This window comes from Canis lupus, chromosome 9 (genome assembly GCF_003254725.2).
Source record: "Canis lupus dingo isolate Sandy chromosome 9, ASM325472v2, whole genome shotgun sequence".
NCBI classification, from domain to species: domain Eukaryota; kingdom Metazoa; phylum Chordata; class Mammalia; order Carnivora; family Canidae; genus Canis; species Canis lupus.
The window spans coordinates 46,926,763-46,946,024 of record NC_064251.1 but is presented as its reverse complement, the minus strand read 5'-3'; the positions used below and the strand labels follow the sequence as shown (position 1 = coordinate 46,946,024).

General features: G+C 51.5%; 1 protein-coding gene and 1 long non-coding RNA gene across 6 annotated transcripts in view; one reads left to right on the top strand and one right to left on the bottom strand.

The window, feature by feature from the left end:
- The window catches only part of SLC43A2 (solute carrier family 43 member 2), a 45,387-nt gene extending 28,047 nt beyond the window's left edge, over positions 1–17,340 (top strand). For all 5 annotated transcript variants that reach the window (XM_049114271.1, XM_035721432.2, XM_049114272.1 and 2 more), the window contains 9 exons: positions 1,239–1,331; positions 2,708–2,841; positions 2,926–3,128; positions 3,595–3,741; positions 6,340–6,478; positions 7,853–7,982; positions 9,912–9,985; positions 11,349–11,472; positions 12,025–17,340. In XM_049114271.1, the coding sequence (XP_048970228.1) occupies positions 1,239–1,331; positions 2,708–2,841; positions 2,926–3,128; positions 3,595–3,741; positions 6,340–6,478; positions 7,853–7,982; positions 9,912–9,985; positions 11,349–11,472; positions 12,025–12,186 (1,206 nt within the window). In that variant the 3' untranslated portion in view covers positions 12,187–17,340. The remainder of the gene's footprint in view (positions 1–1,238; positions 1,332–2,707; positions 2,842–2,925; positions 3,129–3,594; positions 3,742–6,339; positions 6,479–7,852; positions 7,983–9,911; positions 9,986–11,348; positions 11,473–12,024) is intronic.
- Positions 3,735–8,305, bottom strand: LOC118355845 (uncharacterized). Its single transcript, XR_004819085.2, has 3 exons — positions 8,164–8,305; positions 5,706–5,880; positions 3,735–4,736 (listed from the first exon to the last, which is right to left on the bottom strand). It is a non-coding gene; the product is annotated as an uncharacterized LOC118355845 (long non-coding RNA).
- Positions 17,341–19,262: the final 1,922 nt, after the last annotated feature.

Sequence of the window (19,262 nt, the reverse complement as noted above, 5' to 3'; positions counted from 1 at the left end):
TTAAATTTTGAGTTGCAGGAGTTCTTTCTATAGTAGTATATAGATGTTCCATATTAGATGTATGATTTGCAAAAATTTTCTCTCTTCTGTGTATTGTCTTTTCACTTTCTTAGTAGCATCCCTTGAAGCACAAAAGCTTTTCATTTTGGCGATGTCCCTTCCTCATTTTTAAGATAACTATGGGCAAAACAGGCAGACATGATGAGGGACAGTAATAGCCAAGTTCAGACTGCCTCCATTCAGCAACAATGGATGGGCTTGTGGGCAGTAGTGCTCCATGATTAAGAAAACCCTGGTATGATGGCAGGCAAATGGGAGAGGGGAGCATAGATGAGGTCCATATGAACAGCAGGTTGGCATTCTACCCGGGGAGTGATCCTCTCTTCCCGGGACGCTGTGGGCATGGGATGGGAGAGCCTCACAATGTGGCAGTGCAGTCTCTCTGAAGACTAGAGAGAGAACTACAGATTGACTGTTTGAATCTGTGACAATGTTGTCACATTTACTATGCCTGGATTTGTGCAGAGTCACAGGGGGGTTTTAGCTTTGAAGTTGTGTCAGATGGGCCCTGAATCAGCTGACATGAGGTGTGAGCATGACCTTGCTGGGAAGAGAGAATGAGTCTTTCTTGCCATTGGTCTTCTCAGGTGCCCATCACCTGAAGAGGGAGAGCCCTCCTTGCACATGGAAATTCAGAAGCAGGATTCCCAGGCTAGCTCCCCTGTCAGCTGAGGGAACTGTAGAATTCTGATTGGCACCTCCCAGAAGCCTGCTGTCTTAGAACTGAAAGCAGCTTTTGCTGACATCTGGTCCTTTGGGACGCGGATATTTTTTTTATACAGTGCCACTCTCATCCCCAAATAGATTCTTATTTTTAACAGTCTTGCTCCCTTTGAGGGATGCCAGAGGCTCCCGACTTTGCTTCCTGGCATCTCAGTGTAACCCTGAAAAGACAGGAAGGTCCCTGGCATGTGCCTGAGCAGAGAAGGAGGGACACTCACCAGCCAGGGAATCCAACAGCTCTGTCTTTACATCTGGAGTCCGAGTTCCACATTAATCTCACCTCCCTTATCAACCTTGGTCCTAAGGGAGAATTTCCAATGAGCTGTAATTACCTGCCCCTCAGTGACACAGGAGGAGAGCAGATAAGAAATGGTGCCTATGAATACCTGGACTCCCTTCCCCACCAGCCTGCTGCCCATCCTCTCAGTGGGTCTTCCTTGCTTCTTGTCTTTCAGCTACCCAACATGTTTGGTGACCTTCGCTCCACGTTTATTGCCTTGATGATTGGATCCTATGCCTCCTCAGCAGTCACCTTCCCGGGAATCAAGGTGAGGGTGTGGCCAGCCTCACATCTGAGCAGAGGCCCCTACCAAAGCTCCTTCAGCCTCCTCTGAAGAGGGATGTAATTGTGGGAGCTGGGGTTGCCCCTCCCCACCACCCACACCTGGGAGGATGCACCTGGTGGCCCTAGGAATAAAAAAAGAAAACCACCAGGCCATGAGGGAGGGAAAATTCAAGTATATCATACAGGGGGTTACAGCAGGCTGCTTTTGCATTTCTACGCTGGGGTAGAGAAAAGGGATGGGTGAATTAGTCTGTCACTGGTCACCCCACCCCCAGACTGTTGTTGCTGAGCTGTTCCTCTCCATTGGCCAGGGCGCAGCTCTGGGCTAAGTTGGTTCAGCTGTTTCCCTCCCAGGCAGGATTCTGAGCCTGTGGAAGTCACACAGGGTCAGGAGGAAGCAAACACCTCACAGACCATAAGTCCCAGTTCCCACTCCAAACACTGTTGCTCCTGCCAGGCTGCAGAAGCTGCTTCTCCCATCTCTGGCCTTAACACCATGTTGAATCCCTTTTCCTGCGGTACATGGTGGGGAGGCCATAGATGAGGAGGAGCCCCAGATGTGGACTGGCCACCAGGGAATCGAGGTGCTTAGCGGGTGTGGGGCCAGCCATCCTGTGGACTTCTAGGGGTTCTCACACTTCTGGAATGCAGAGAAGCCTACAAGTTCCTCTTCCACCTCTTCTTGCTGCCCCTGTGCCCCCAACTCCTGGACAGCTGTCTTCTAGGACACTGGGGACTCTTGTGTTGGAAATAAATGGTGGCAGTGACAACAACAGCTAACATGCTCATGCTCAGTAGGCTTCCCACCTACCAGGTCCTGTACTGAGCACTCTGAGAATCATGCTTGCTTAATCCCCACCACAGCACCATGAGGGTACATGCCAGTGTATGCTCATTTCATTTCACGGAGGAGCAAAGTCAGACATCCATCTGTTCATTTTTTGGCACCTACCATATGCAGTCTTCCAGGCTTGTCACTGGACAAGACTAGCAGGTTCCTGTTCTCAGAGAGCTCGACTAGTAAGGGACAAGGAAAGTAATCAAGAAGTCAGTAATCTCAGCCAGGGTTGTTCACTGTGAACTAGCAATGTGACAGTGACGGGGCAGTCTGGGAAGGCCTTTCCAAGGAGGTGACATTTGGCCCAAGTTGGAGGCACAGGGGGTTAACGATGTGCCAGGGTAAGCTGGGATTATTGGAATGCAGGGTGTCTGATGACCAGACACCCAGGCTGGCAGAGCTATGCCTCCTTACGCAGTTCTCACAGAGAAAGCAGAGCTGCCAAATGCCCCCTGCCTGCCTTGGCTTTCCTCTGCTAACTCTGCCCCTTGGCCCTGCGCCTACCCCATTGTGCCTGTCAGGTCATCTACGACTTTGGTGTCTCCTTCATTATCATCCTTGTGGTCTGGGCCAGCTGCTCTGGATTGGTTTTCCTCAACTGCTTCTTTAACTGGCCCCTGGAGCCTTTCCCGGGGCCGGAGGACATGGACTACTCGTAAGTGGATGTGGCGTCTGCCCCTACCCCCACCCTGGCCAGGGTCCCGGGCAGCACCGATGGACACTCTCCTGTGGCCTCCAGGGTGAAGATCAAGTTCAGCTGGCTGGGCTTTGACCACAAGATCACAGGGAAGCAGTTCTACAAGCAGGTGACCACAGTGGGGCGGCGCCTCAGCGTGGGTAGCTCCATGAGGAGCGCCAAGGAGCAAGCGGCACTGCAGGAGGGCCATAAGCTGTGCCTGTCTACCATTGACCTGGAGGTGAAGTGCAAGCCAGACGCTGCAGGTACCCACCTTGCAACCCTCACCTTCGAGGCCTTTCCTAGGATGTTGGCAGGGGGGTCTGTCCCCAACCCGCACCTCAGCAATGGGGAGGAGGCAGCCAATCCAACCTGGAAGCCCCAGCCCCCTTCACTGGGGCTGGCAGGAACTGAGGGCTTGGTGGGTGCTATCTCACTCGGTTCCCACTTCACCCCTAAAGGGCAGGCAGCACCCTGCACCCTGGTTTACAAATGACCTCACTAAGGCTCATTTGTATGAGTGAGGAGTGTGTCCAATTCATTACATACACTTGGGTGACCCGGGTCCAGCATCCACATAGTCCAGCACCTTGTATCCAACATAGGGTGATTTGGGCAGCAAATCAGGCCTCCCCTTACGGTATGCCTCTCGCCCCTGGATGGTAGGTGGGCTGTGGGCCATGAGGGTGTGGGCCTTCAGTCTCCTAATCACCCTCGCTCTTCTACCCGCAGCGGCCCCCTCCTTCATGCACAGTGTGTTCAGCCCCATATTGCTACTCAGCCTCGTCACCATGTGCATCACACAGCTGAGGCTCATCTTCTACATGGGCGCCATGAACAATATTCTCAAGTTCCTGGTCAGCGGGGATCAGGATGTAGGTAGGTGGCCCCTGGACCTCCGTGCACATCCCCATGAGACCCTGCGTGTGGTGGTTACTCCTGCCTGCCAGAGGTTAAGCCCACACCCTGGAAGGTATTAGGCTGGGCTGGTCTGAAAGCAGTGGGCTCCAAAGGATCCACTGCTAATCAGAGCCCCAACTGTTCTCTCCTGTCACCATTAGAACAGCCCGGTTTAGGGGGCAGAGGAAGGAGACTGTAATAATTACATGTGTTCAGGGTGTGGGGCTTGTGTTTTCTGTTGCCTCAGGAGGAGCCTTTGCTTGCATGTTGGTAAATGAAAACACTGCAGAAGGGAGTACTCCACCTGAGAGCCTGTTGAAAGACAAGCGGTCAGACCCAAAGTCAAGCATCTCCCCGCCCCGGGAAACCGCAGGCTCGGCTGGGGAGAGGCTGTGTGCTGAGGGGCAGGCGCAGCCCACACAGCTGGATACTTTGGGGCAGTCTGTGGCTCTGGGATCCATACCCAGAACCGGGAAAGCAAGGCTAGGCGGAGGCTTCCTTGTGTGTGTAATCCAGTTGAGGCTTGTTAAATTTGGTAAACAGAGCTGATAACGCACATGCCACTTTTCTAAAACAGACACAAGGTCTTCAACTGATTAGAGGTTTTGATTCTACAAAGAAAATCAGGACTTCCTCAGGGCTTGAGCTGAGTCACCTTTAGTCATCTCTAAGTGGGACAAACACAGTCGGTAAATCCTTTTTATTGGCACCCTCGTTAGTGTGTGACTGGTTGTTGGCGTAATTGTTTTTCCCTGGGAGAAATTACACTAGGCATCGAGAGGAATCATATACAGTTTTTAAAAGGGATGAGCAATGGAGCTTTAACAGAAGGGAGAAATGACAAAGCGATCCAGACAACACTGGTTCCACTGTGAAAATGGGCGTCCTGTGGTGAAGCAGACTGCAGAGAGCTCTCACGTGCCCTCGCAAAGTTTTGTGATGAACACTGACACAGTAAAGGCCTCGAGAGAGCCCTATAGGAAAAATAACCTATTTAGCTTTGTTTTGGTCAATGATGTTTCCCCAAATTTCTACCACGGGAACATTTTTATTGTGTAATAGTCATTGCACTTTGGGGAGAGCTGATCCATCATGTCTAAACACCCTTTATTACAAACTCAGGCCCAGAGAGGTGAAGACCCTGAAGAATGCAGGGAAAGGCCCTCAGTGGCTCTTGGAAGGCAGATCTCCCTGCTGTTGAGTTGGGGGCTTTTACTCTAGTTCTCTATGAAATCTTTTGCTGCCAAAGAGGAATTTTTTTCCAACTGTTTCCCACATTCAAAAAGCCAATTAAAAAAGAAAAATGTCAGTTTCAAGAAGTAGAGCAAGTTGGGCCGGGAGATTCAATCTGCAACTGATGGGGGATTGGTTTTCCCTGTTCTGCTCCTGTGAGCTGTTGCTCCTGACACCCTGAACCGGGTATTCTCAGAGGGGGACTGCTTCAGGATCAGGGGGCTGGTGGAACAGAACAGCACCCGCTCTGGGTGTCTGAGGGAGACTCATGGTATCAGATGTCCGGTTGGGGGTCAGGGTGAATGCTTTGGCCCTGTCCTTCCTCCCCGGACCCCGGAGAGCCAGCCATAGGAGAGGGCTGGGTTCGCCCAGTCTTCAGCACCCACACCACTTCCCCATTCTGGTCCTTAGTAAGCACCACAGGCCTGATTCATCAGCCAGCGTTCCGAGGTCCCGGTGGCATGTGACAGAGGCTCCAGCAGATGGGAAACCGTTTGCAGATGCCTGTGCTGGACCTCACCCGCCTTTGCTCCCAGAAGCCTGGTCAAGCTCAGCACACTCCCTCACTGCCCGCCATCCCCCCCACCCCCGGCACTCTGAGAGTCAGATCTGGGTGGGAAATGGCAGGTGTGCTGGGCCCAGAACCAGCCTGCTTCTACCCCCACACCCCCAGTTTCCCTATAACAACTTTTGAGATTTCAGTTGCTAACCTTTCTCCTTCTGCTGTTTTGCTTTTGCTTTCTTGATGCAGTGATGGCTACCGGTAAGCAGGGAGATTGTCAGAGAACACTGCAATATTCCCTCCAGCCAGTCTCTGTTTTACCGAGAAACCTCTCAGCCAGAACTGTGGGTGGGGGAGGGGCAGTCAACACAGCTTCTGTTTGCCTGGAAAAAAAAAATCCCATCATAATTTTAAGGCTCTTTGAAGATTGGAGCCCTTACATCAGAGCCCCTATGAGTGATGCCTTCCTAGAATATTTCTAAAGTCAGGAAGCTAACGGCTGGTCACACATGAAGCCTCAGTCCCAGGCATTGGTAATTTTGTGGTTCCCGAGTCATAGATACTTCCTGGAGCTTCTTGGGGAAGATCATTGTGACATACTGGATTTCATTAGCCATTTCTTAGAAATAAGCAGATGTGGAGAAGAGAATAGGGTGTCTTCCCCCTACTCCAGCTTTGATTTCAAAATTTAAAGTGTTTAGGCTTCCCTCCAGGCCCCTTGTGACCAAGGGGGTGATGTGTAGAAGACCCCAGAAATGTTTGCGAAGTCTTGGACTCAGCCTAGCACCGGCCCCAGGCTTCTGTGAGGGACCGCCCATGACGCAGCCCATTTTCCTCTGCAGTTGGCCTCTACACCTCCATCTTCGGTGTGCTCCAGCTGCTCTGCCTGCTGACAGCCCCTGTCATTGGCTACATCATGGACTGGAGGCTGAAGGAGTGTGAAGATGCCTCTGAGGAGCCTGAAGAGAAAGATGCCAACCAGTGCGTAGACAGGGCCAGTGCCCTGGCTTCTGGCTCCCAGAGCCCAATATTAGTCAGGGACAGGGTGGGCTGCTCAGGTTTCAAAGTCAGCAGGAGAGGCGACAGGGAGTTATGCCCACAGCTGTTCATAAGGGCTTTAAGACAATGCTCTCTCTGCTCAGCACACATTTAAGTGTATCACTTAGTTATGAAGATTCTTTGGTGCTCGGAAGTTAGGAGAGCACTGGCTTGATGAGAGAAGGTGAGAAACCAGAGGGGAGGTCTGTGTGCAGACACCAGGTGACCAACCATTCTGTTTTTAGGACCACAGTCCCATGAATAGCACAATGGTTGAATGAGGTGAAAGCAGTCCCGCTTGCCTGCAAGGTTCACTCTGCTCAGTGGGAGTAATAAATTGCTAGAACCACAGGATGTGTTACTAGGTCTGTTCATAATTGTCAGGATGAAACAAGGTTCTGAAGCCCCGCTTTTGTGAGGGTTGGGCTCCAAGATCAGAGGATGTTAAACGCTGTCTTCCATGACTCCACCTTAATATAATAAGCAACTGTTTATTACTTTAGGCCCTGTGCCAAACACTTAATAAACAGTATCTCAGTTCAGCCTCACAACACCTTGATGAGGCGTGGACTAGTGTTCTTCCCATTCTACAAATACGGTAACCAAAGTGAGGAGTTGGCATGGCTTGCCTGAGGTCACATAGTGAGGAAGTGGTGGGCCTGGGACTCCCTGTATGTATCCAGCACTTGGCATTCATTCTTGGATGTCACACAGTCGTTCCTGAGGTATCTGTGGGTAGTGGGACTGGAACTGGTAATAGTAAGTTCACAAGGAAATAATTACAGAGAATGCTCTGTTATCTAGGTCAGGTCCTAAAGCCAAGAGGCTATTTGTGCCCATTCCAGTTCCATCTGCTGTGTATTTGTTTCTCCTTCACCCCCTCCTGCCCCCAAAGGGGAAATTCACTCCCTCCCTTATTTGACTTACTATCTGACGTGTCATCAGCTCCCTACAGATTTGGGTGAAGTTGGAGCCAATGGTGTGAGGAGGCTTTGCCACACCCTGACTCGGGCACCTCTACTCTTTCCCCCCCTCCCCCATCATTTGTGCTCAGTTTCCATTGAGGCAATGCAGTGTGTTGATAACTGTCTTCTGGTACCCAACCTCTCCACTGAGGTTCACACTCAGCGCTCCGTTGAGAGTGTGCAGCGGGAGTGTCCTTAGTAGAGGTCTAGCCCTGACAGTCCCTCAAACATGCTCAGGTTAGTCTCTGAGTCTTGGATTGTCCACAAGCTGTGACTCCTAAGGCCTGACTTCTTGGAAGAGCCCTTCCCCTCCAGGAGCATCCAGCTCCAGTGTGTACTCTTGTCTCCACAGAGGTGAGAAGAAGAAGAAGCGAGACCGACAGATCCAGAAAGTCACCAATGCCATGCGAGCGTTTGCCTTCACAAACCTGCTGCTTGTGGGCTTTGGGGTGACCTGCCTCATTCCCAACCTGCCTCTACAGGTGGGTATGGGGAGAAGGAGAGGCCAGGTGGGGTATGGGACAGTAAGACTTAAAGAACAGTAAGACTTAAAGACTTAAAGACATAATGTGTCATGGAAGCCATCAACAAAGACTGTGATTTTTCATTCATTTACCTCAACCAAGTCAGCCAGCACACTATTATTTATCAAGGGCTTCTTACCTGCCAGGCTCTGTGCTTGATGCTGGAAGTGACCTCTAATGAAACTGGAATTGCCTTTCACAGAAAACTCTTGTCTATGAAGGCATATCATTCTTCATGGCCTTTTGGGCATCTTGCATGCCACGAACACCACCATCATACCATTTCCTGGAATTATAAGGGGGAGTTGTATGACTACTTGTTTTGCATTTGCTCAAACAGCTGAAACCTGATGTCCAAAGAGGTCTGGCCAATTATGGCATTGGTAGGATCATCTGCTCCTCTGGTACAAAAGTACCTACAGGGTATCTATGTTGTAGAGAGTGGGAAAGACTGTGATGATCACTTGGCATCGGGATTCAAAAGCTTAATTTCTTTTCACAAGGTTTCTAATGCTTTGAAACTTGGCTTTTGGCAAAAATTGGGAACAGAGTATATTTTGTCACCTGTCCGCTCTACCCGCTCTACCCTTAGGTCCGCTCTACCCTTAGGTCCATGAAAGTATTCTAGCGCTGGTCCTCAAGTTTTTGAACTTTGAAGGGTCATGAGTGATGGCATTGCTTCCCCATGGGTTGGCCCAAGTCCAGATAGTATCTTGGGCCAGATCCAGAAGGAAAGTGAGAATCTATTCTTTTTTACAAGTGGCCATGGGTACTTTCACGTGTATATGCCAGCACTGTATGTGCAGACCAGAGTAAACCATCAGAGACTTGTACCAGTTCCCAGCAAGAGTGTCATTGCATCCCTGGTGCCCTCCCAGCTTCCTGGTAGCTGCCCTCTCTGCAAGTCTAGCAGATTTTTGTCTTGACCACTTTGTCCAATCCGGGAGCCGTGCTCCGTAGGGACAGTCATTTGCCTTTTGTTTTATTTAGTTCTCATTGAAAGAAAAGTTCTGAAGAGGCAATAAGACACTCAATGTGGAAAGGGGGAGCCTGCACAAGTATGCGCGTGCATAGTCGGGCATAGCCCTCTTTTAACACTGCAGAGAGCAGCCCAGGCCCCCTCCCCACTCGCACTCCTGGGAACAGATCCTGGCTGCGAGCAGGATGGCAGGGCTATGTGCAAGGGGCAAACAAAGGGTCCTAGTGGCAAAACGACTGCTCTCGTGCTTCTCAGGAATCATTTACAAGTGCTTCGAGAGCTCGCTAAGCCTGCCAGTAGTGGCTTTTTTGAGAAGCTGAGTTTTCCTTGGGAGGGGAGAAGGAAAACTACCTGCCTGTAGGGCCTGGTTGACCAGGGACAGAGACCTTCGGGCACAGTCCTCAGATCAACCAAGGTAGGAGATCAGGTCACCTCCTGTTTAGTGCTGTGTCGATGCATACGTAACACCTGACTTGGTGGAGGCAGGAGGAGCCTTTACTCAGCATTTGCCAATTTCCATGGTGTAAATGCTTTCATCCTGGCTGATTTCAGCCAGCATGAAACCACCAGTTGTGGAATTAGACAGATTCACGGTGACACGCCATCATGAGGTACTCCCACTTGACAATAAGTAAAAACCTCCAGAGCACAGATAACAGTAAAACATAGGAAAATAATTAAGAAATGGTGAGTTTTGAATATCCGTTTCCTTTTTTGAACATAACTTGTTTGATTGTAAGTTTACAGATTTAATTTTTAGTCATTTAATAGCTGGCTCACAAAATTTCTGAAAATTCAGGCATTGGCCCTGGAGATCTGGTGTGAGCCCACACCAGGTTGCCAGTGCTCCCATTGCTTAGCATCCCAGGAACTCTGAGGACCCTCACACTCTGCTCTCCCTTTCTCAGATTCTCTCCTTTATCCTGCACACGATTGTGCGAGGATTCATCCACTCTGCTGTTGGGGGCCTGTACGCTGCCGTGTAAGTGCTGGGTGCTGTGGGTGGCCTGGCACCAATGGTAAGGGAATGACCTGAGGGAGGCTCATGGTGAGACGGAGGTCCTGAAGGGGGCCATCCTGCCACTTGGGCTCATCTTCTTGTACAAGGGGATGGGTACCAGGATTTCTGTTGGCTGTGTCAAGGGACAGTCACACCTGGCAGGAGGTGGGTCAGCAGGCAGACAGTTGGGTGCCCACAAACCTTGGCATCTAACACGAAGTCAGTTCCCCAGCCAGGGTCATTGCTCCTGTGTAGCTCATTATTGCCTCGGGGCTGCTGCTCAGCCCAGTCCCAGGACTGCCCCTGGCTGCTCACAGGAAGGGCAGGGGTAGGCTCTGGCTGCCCAGAGCTGAGTGTTGATTTTCCGATGACCCTCAGCAGGGGCAGTGACATGGGTAACTGAACCCATAATGTGTCAGACTGTTCTCACCCTGAATCTGAGAGGGCCTGGTTCTGCCCACAGCCCTCTCAGGCCTTGGATAAAATGAAACCTGCCTCATTTTCCAAGAGGCCACACGTGCAGAAGGAACTACCACAGTTGTTCTTCCCCCTTGGGCTGGGGCTTGGCTCAAAAATGGAACTCTGGGGGTAGTGCCTGGCTGGCTAAGTCGATAGAACATGCAACTCTTGATCTCAGGGTTGAGTTTGAGCCCCACATTGGATGCAGAGATTACTTAAAAATAAAATCTTTTAAAAAGTGGAACTCAAACACCCTCTGCTGTGTGTCTCTGACTAAAGACCATTTCATCCCTGTCTGGGAGCCCCTTCCTACCTCTGGGGTCTCAAAGCCTGACAGTCCCTGAGATTTTGCCACAGTTCTCTCCCTCTCCCAATAGCATCCCAAGGGGGGTCATTCCAGGTCTATGTTTCGTCCCCTACTCCACCCAGTGCCAGGAGGAAGTTGCTGCTGCCTTGGCAGAGTGTGCGAGTCCACTAAGTGTGATGCCGAGTTTCCGTGATTACACAATGCTCCTTTGGATGAGGGTGTTAGCAGAGCCAGGGCCAGCCTCCAACCTGCTCCCTGGGCCCATTTCCCATGCCACAGATTCCTCCTGGCACCACTCTTCCACTCAGCTTGTCCAGACACCCAGAGACCTGGGGCACACCTGGGTTGGGCAGGGTCCTCCCCCAGAATCTGAAAGAGACGTTCACAGTCACAGAACTGCTTAGCAGAAACTAATCCAAGAAGGCACCCCACCATTCTCTCAGGTTGCTCCTGCCTCTTCTCTGGCACCAGGGTGCAGCCTGGAGGCATCAGGACACCTGGGGCCAGGCTGAGGCTGAGGAGTGTTTGGAAAGTCTGAGAGTGGTGCCTGTGGTGACAGGTCCCCTATTGTCCTGGCAGGTACCCCTCCACCCAGTTTGGCAGCCTCACAGGACTGCAGTCGCTGGTCAGTGCACTCTTCGCTCTCCTGCAGCAACCCCTGTTTCTGGCCATGATGGGTCCCCTCCAAGGAGACCCTCTCTGGGTAAGAAGGGTCTGGGGCGGTGGGCTGTAGGCATGTGCCCCACTCTGTGGAATCAGAGCTGGGAGACATCCCAAGGGAGCTTCTGGAGCCCCAAGCATAGGCAGGTTGGAACATTGGTTAGGATTGATTTAGGGTCCCCTGGTGACTGGTGACTGGGCAGAAGGAGAAAAGTATCCCTTCTGGACTTTATTCTGGGGCAGCCCTCCCGCTGAGGATTGGGATTCCTAACCAGGTACACTGAGCCTGCCCATGTCCTGGTCCCACCCCTGAACATTCACATCAGTAGGTCAAAGGTGGGGGCCTGGGCCCTGCAGGCTTCCCGGCAGCCATGGACACCGGGGAATTCTGATGCTGGAATGTGGAATGACGGGCCCTTGGACCGCTTCAACCTTCCAGTTTGTTTGTCTTTTCTTGTCCAGTGACCTCACGTTTTTTAAAACTGAGTGTGGGGAAGGGTCTTGAGCCGGGCTCTGGAAAGACCACAGCCCCTGACTGTTCCCCTGCCTGTTCCCCTGCCCCATGTGATGGCAACTCTCAATTCTGCTTCTCCAGGTGAATGTGGGGCTACTTGGCCTGAGCATGCTGGGGTTCTGCCTCCCCCTCTACCTCATCTGCTACCGGCGCCAGCTGGAGAGGCAGCTGCAGCAGAAGAGGGAGGATGACAAGCTTTTCCTCAAGCTGAATGGCTCATCCAACCGGGAAGCTTTTGTGTAGTGCCCACCACCTCAGAACTGTGGCCTGCCCTCGCTTCAGTGACTCACCAGTGTCCTTCTCTCCATCCCAGAGGACCTCCGTGCACCCTCAGGATCCTCTCCTTCACATTTTTGGAGTCCACGCTCCTTCCCAGGGCCCTGGTCCTGCCTTGGAGCTCTGCTGTGGAAGAATGGGAGAGGGCCCGGATGTTCAATTTTCCTACTGCTGGAAGCAAAGGCAGCCTTGGGCTTTGCTCTGCCATCCTCGGGGGGACCCTGGGGTCCTGAGGCTCTGTGGTGCCTGCAGGGGGAGCAAGGAGGGCCCCCAGCAGGCAGGCTCTCTCCCTTAAGTGTCTGGATTCTGCCTCTTGCCAAAGCAGAGGGGTCTGCCATCTATTGCCTGCCAACTACCCCTCGGTTGCATGACCACTGGCCACACCTGCCCAAGGACAAAGGCTTGCGCTGCCTGCACCCCCTTGCCTGGCCCCTCGACCTCCTCCCTTGGTCAGTCTGAGGCTGCCTGAGGAAGGAAGGACCCGCTTCCTGTTGTTGGTGCTAACTCCTTTGTAATTCCAGCCCCCTGTAGCCTGTCTATGACCTGTCCTGCTGTTATAGGCCTGTGGAGAAGCCCCCCTTGTTTAAAGCCTGGGGAGAGGATGGAGGGCTGGATAGTCAGGCATGGCTTAGAAGCCAAGGACAAGGCTGCTTCGTAGTCCCTCACCTCCTCCCTCAGGGAGAAGAGCAAGTTTCCACTGCCACCCTCCATCCAGTCTGTGACCTGAAGGGAATTAAAACCACACCAACAGGGCACCCCCTCCACACACAGCTGTCTTTATGGGGGTGGCAGTCAGGCTGTTGCTGACAGAGAGGTCCTGGCCTGACTGGGGAGATGGATTGTGAGGGGCTGTGTGTACATGTGGGATGTGTGACCATGTGATGTATGTGAGAGATGTGTGTGGGGTGGTGCTGAGGTGTGGGCTCTGGGTGTCTGCCCTCATCATTCTGGGGCCCCCACACAGCAGCCAGTCAGACCTGCTATAGGCCCAAGGGCCGGGGAGGCCGCAAGGCTCTGGGCCTGGAGCTGGTCTGAGGCTGTGGGGCCACAGCGACCCCTGCTGGCAGGCTCCTCCAGGGCCCTGGAGCTATTTACGTGAGAGGCCACTCCTCTGCCAGGCTGGCCTGGCATTCCAGCCACCCACCTGACTGCCCCCAGAAATGTGTCTGAGAATTCCTGGGAGTGCTCAGCAGGGTGGGTTGATTTTTAGATTTATACTTTTTGGGTCTTTTTAGTTTTACCAGACTCCTTTTTGTAAAGCAATAAATCCATTTTCCTCCTGATAAGGGATCCCCCTGCTAGCATTTCAGTTAATGGCTACATATGCCTGTCTTGAGCTTGCGAAGAGGCAAGACAAGGTTTTCTGCCATACCCAGCAGTTCCCCATCTGACTGCCATCTTAGGAGCTGCAGTGGGCCAAGAAAATATCTTACTCTCCTGCCTTGCCCCCAAACAAACTGGGCTTGGCAGACATCTTAGAAGTGTGGGCCCACCCCTCCTCTGCTGTTTATCCCAGCCAAACCGTGAATCCTGACCCCTCCCATCCTGTACTCAGATTTCCTACCCCTACTCAGGGTTCCTCCTGAGCTGAGGACACAGAGTGACACCAAGAGAGTCTCAGAGACGAGGCAGAATGCGGTGAGGGGAACTGGTGAACAGGAAGGGGCAGACCCAGACCCAAATTTGAGCTCTGCATGAACAGTTGAGCACCTTGAACACACCTAATTTTCCTAGGCTTCATTCCAGTCCACTCAAACATTTAAACAAACAAACAAACAAACAAATTCCTTAAGACAAATATTTTTTATTTAAAAGGAGAGAGAACTAGATCAACATTTCCCAAATCCTTCCTCAGAACACTAGTTCTATGAGATGTTAATTCTAATTGGAAAAAAAAAAAAAACTTTAATGGTAAGGGCTGCCTGGCTGGCTCAATCAGTAGAACTTATGACTCAGGGTTGTGGTTGTGAGTTCAAGCCCCATGTTGGGCATAGAACTTAAGAGAAAAAAGAAAATGGCCAAATTTGGGAAATGCAGAGAGAAAGTCAAGTGTGTTTTCTTACAGCAGGTACCTGATGCACTTTTGTCATGTTCATGGACATGTGGCTTCCCAAGACCAGGTGTGGTATGCTGCAGAGCACTAGTTTTAGTGGTCAGAGCTGTCTGTCCTCATGTGTGCCCAGTGACCACCCGCAGCAGGCACTCCTCTGGTGCTTGTTAAAAGTGTAAACGCCAGGTGTTGCCTCTGGCCTAGAGGAAATGAGCAGTCTGTTTTGCTAAGCCCCATCTGGTGATTCTGGTGCCCCCAAAAAGTCTGCTCTGACTGTAGGGAATTGATGGATTACATATTTTCCTGTTGTCATCCTTGAATCATAAAAACCCAGGAGTTAGATACTATCCCTATCTTATAGCCAGAAAGCTGGAGGCCCAAGGGCTATCATAACTTGCTCAAGGTTAGAGCCAGAGGAGTGCAGTTTGGGGAAGTGCCAATAGCAAGAGTTAGCAAGGGCCCTTCCAGGTGGGAAAATGCATTGAGGTTGTACATTCAGGGCCTGTGCTGTCTCCAGCAGCACTCAGGGCCAGCCAAAGGGAGTTGCTGCCACCTGTCTCTCCCACCCACTGGCAGGACATGGAGACTGTGGGAAGAAACAGGCATTGAGAAATGAGTTCAGGGTGGAGCAGTTCCAGGTGGGTCAGGTACCTATGTCCCCACCCCCTTGTCGGGGGCTAGGCATTCTGCTCTGCACAGAGTTGATGGGTTACATACTTTCCTATTATCATCCTTGAATCATGATAACCCAGGAGTTAGATACTATCCGTATTTTATAGCTGGAAAACTCGAGGCCCAGAGGGTGTAGTAACTTGCTCAAGGTTAGAGCTGGTACTCCTCTATGCCTCTGAAGTCATTAGAGCATCCAAGGCCCTCCAGACCAGGACATTCCATTCAGAGCATCAATCAGCCTCAGGGCCCAACAGGCTATGGGAGCAGGGCAGCACCGGCCCAGGAAAGGGAAGCAAAAAGCCAGGCATGTTCTCTATTTGTTGGAGCCAAGAGCTTCCCCAGACCGGGGATTAAGCATAGAGTAATGTTGGCTGATAGGTACTTGGGGGAGCAAATGTCTGTCACCTCAACCCTGAGAGGAATTCCCTGAGGGGGAAAGGACCAGGGGCTGGTCAAGAGGCAGAGGGCACCAAGTGGCCACAGATCTCTGTCTCTGTTACCCCTTCCCCCATGCTTCAGGTTTCTGGTGGGAAGGGGCCAGAAGTGATACCTGGCCAGAGTGAGGGATGGGTTGGACCACCCTAGGAGCATTGCCAGGAGTCCCCTCCTCTCTAGTCTCCTTGGACTCCTGTCCAGGAATCTTGTCATTCCTTTGTAGTTGGCTTCCTCCAAACCCTCCTGGGGGAAGGTTCCAGCCATCCTCATTGTTGCCCTGGACTATGTCTGATGGCCTGGGCCCCCCGGACTCTGAAATGGGGACATACTTGGCGTGGGGGTACATATGCAGGACCGCCACAGGCAGTAGCATGAATACATTCAGCCCAGTGGGGTTTCTGATGCACTTGGATGATAGCCTATGAGAGTATGGAACGGGGGATGGGGGATGCAGACAAGCGGTTGGCCCTCTGTGGTGAGGGGCCCCCAGCAGAGAGCTCTGAGAATCCTCTCTACAGGATTGGGCTTCCAGGGCTATTTAAGCACCAGCTCCCTTTCCCTCTGAAGGAGAACACAATAGCTTCTCATGGTTCTTGGGGTGGTGAGGTGCCTTATCTGTTCCAATTATCAGGGGCCCAACTCAAGGGTCAGAGCCCATTTTCTTCAAAATAAATGGTGGGATTATGAGGATTTGGAGCCCAGGACCCCCAAAGTGAAAGAGTTGGTTTTCCATAGGCTGCAGCACCCCCAGCCCTAGAATTGGGGGTAATCAGTGTGAAAAGGTGGGCTCTGTGAACCTGTTGCCACCCATGTTCTAACTCACCCAAAGCCTGGGGTGAGGATGCTGTGTCATGAAGGAAGTGCAGCATTGTCTATGTGGGTGGCCTGCCATAGGGTGAGGCTCTCTGTACACAGGGAGCTACTGCCTGTGTCCCTGGGTCTCTGCAGATGGTATGTCCACCTTTGAAGTTAGTCATTCTCAGCCTCCTGGGGTGGATCTGAGATGAACTGAGGCCCTTGGCAGCTCCCGGCCCCATCCCAGAATGAGGTCCCATCTCTTCTGTGCCAAGGAGGCAGTGAGACAAAGCTCAGAGGTTAGAGGCCCCACCACAGATACCATCTGGGTGACCTTAGGCAAGTCTTGAGCCTCAGTTTCCTTATCCGTAAAATGGAGATGATACCTTCACTGTGAGGTAGGTGAACATGGACACAAAGCCCTGGTACAGCAATATACTTGACACGTAGTAGGTACTTAACAAGCAATAGCATTACGTTTATGATTCCAGAGGAGTGCAGCTAGCACAGGGAATGAAGACCCCCCCCCCACCCTAACCCCATCCCTATCAAAGGACATCTACTTTAGGCAACTCTGACCAGAACAGACTCGTGGCCAAGTGGAGGAAGTGAGATCTGTTTCTGCTGACCCCTATCTCTCTCAGAAAATCTCTCTATGCAAAAGCCTAAAGAAGTTGTCCCCCTGTCCGTTTTTCTTTTATGCCTCACATACTAGTAAGATATTTGGCCCTAAAGCTTCTCAAGATAATGTCTAAACGTTCAGGCACTACGACGGTATATGCTGAGTGGGGTGACTCCGGTCATGTACCACGTCCTGTACAACTGCTTGGCTGTGCCTCTGTGTGGGCACATGTGCACGCATGGGTCCAGATGTATTCAGGTGTGAATGCATTTTGAGGAGTGTGTAGGAGCTGTCCGTGTGCCCCCTCTCTACCTAGCTGGGGCAGAGGGAGAGGGTCTTCCCTCACTGAATCCCTTTCCATCACTGGAACAGCCTTGGTCCTGAGTGGCGCCTGAAGGGTCCATTGGTTCCTGTGTTAACCAGGGTCGGTAGTGATACCACTCAGTAACTGGTCCTGACTTCCTGCTCCATTGCTGTTTCTGGCACCTGGCTTACTTCCTGGCACACAGTAAGCACTCAATAAATGTATGCTGAGAATGGCTAAGAACTGCTTCCTCCTCTGCTTCTGTGTCTCTTCCTACATCTTTCTGCCCTTGCCTTTTGCTCAGATTACCTGTCACTTGTCTGAAACATGCTCCCTGACCCCCACCCCACCTCTGTGCTGCACTTGCCACTGTCCAGCTTTGCTGGTTTGGCCTTCTGCCCTGCCATTTGAAGAGATGGGAGAGGGATAGAGTACAAGGACTCTTGGGTGGGAAGCCCACAGCTCCTGGTGAATTCTGGTTCTAAAGGGAGCTCATCCTTGTCCCTTTTCTGTTGTCCTAAAGTGCCAGTCACGGACCTGATTGCTTCTCCTATAGATTTCCCACCGAGCAGGCCATCCTCCTGCCAGGGCCCTGGGCAGTGACAGCATGAGAGACAGCGAGCCACTGGGCCTTCCCAGAGAATCCCCAAGGAGATTCCCACCCCAGGGAGGGAGGGGGTACCCTGGTTCCTGACCCTGCTTGGGTGGAGAGGGCTTGAGGCCCAGGGGAGGGATGAAGATGGCCTTGGGGGCCAGCTGAGGCAGGAAGGAGAGAGAATGTTACATGGGATGTGTGGGAGCTCCTACTCATCAGGATTGCACACTCTAAAGCTGAGCTGCTGCCACATCCCTTTGTTGCTACCTTTCCTTTTCCTGTGTTTGATTGATACAGGTCAGAGAAATATTTCTCTAATATAAGTAGAGCCACAGCATAAGGTCCCTGGATCACCAGGGGCTGTTATACCTTGACCTCCATGCCAGGGACACAGGACGACTTGGAGGGGATTATGGGGACCTGGAGGCCACAGCCTCCATCTAACGGGCAGCTTTGGCACCATTCTAACCTATCATGGCCATGTGGGAATGAGCCTAGTGTTGTCAGATCTTCTGAGTTTTTTCAAGAGAAGCTGAAAATCCAGGGCGCCTGAGTGGTTCAGTCAGTTAAGTGTTTGCCTTTGACTTGGGTCATGATCTTGGGGTCCTGAGCCTAGCTCAGGCTTCCTGCTCACTGGGGAGTCTGCTTCACCCTCTGCCCCTCCCCCATCACACATATGCGCTCTCTCTCTCTTTCAAATAAAATCTTTTCTTTTTTTAAAGATTTTATTTATTTATTCATAGAGACACAGCTAGAGAGAGAGGCAGAGACACAGGCAGAAGCAGAAGCAGGCACCATGCAGGGAGCCCGACGTGGGACTCGATCCCGGGTCCCTAGGATCACGCCCCGAGCTGCAGGCGGCGCTAAACTGCTGCGCCACCGGGGCTGCCCTCAAATAAAATCTTTTTTAAAAATGTTTAAAAAACAAAGAGAAGTTGAAAATCCTAAATCTCTTTTGGTTTTTTTTTTTAATCCTTATTTTCAGAGGCACCTGGGTGGCTCAATAGGTTAAGTGTTTTTTTGTTTTTTTTTTTTTTTTCTTTTTTTTTTTTGGTTAAGTGTTTTTTGATTTCAGCTTAGGTCATGATCTTGGAGTTGTGAGATCGAGCCCCAAGTCAGGCCCTGTATTGGGTGTGGAGCCTGCTTGGAATTCTCTCTCCCTCTCCCGCTGCCCCTCCCCACCTCACATCCCCATTTTCAAATGTTGGCTCCAAAAAATTTTTTTTTCCTTTGGACGCGTGTGTGGCTCAGCGGTTGAGCGTCTGCCTTTGGCTCGGGGCGTGATCCTGGAGTCCCGGGATTGAGTCCCGCATCGGGCTCCCTGCATGGAGCCTGCTTCTCTCTCTATGTCTCTGCCTCTCTCTGTGTGTCTCGCATGAATAAATAAAATCTTTAAAAACATAAAAAAAATTTTTTTTTCTTAACTATCATGGTGCATAGCTTTCAACCGTATGCAGACCAAACACCATCAGAGGTAGGGAGAGGGAAGAGGAGTAAGTAAAGGGTCTCCTTGGCTCTTTTGGGTGCCCAAACCAACTTCCTGCCTATTTCTTTGACTTTAGCTGGTGAT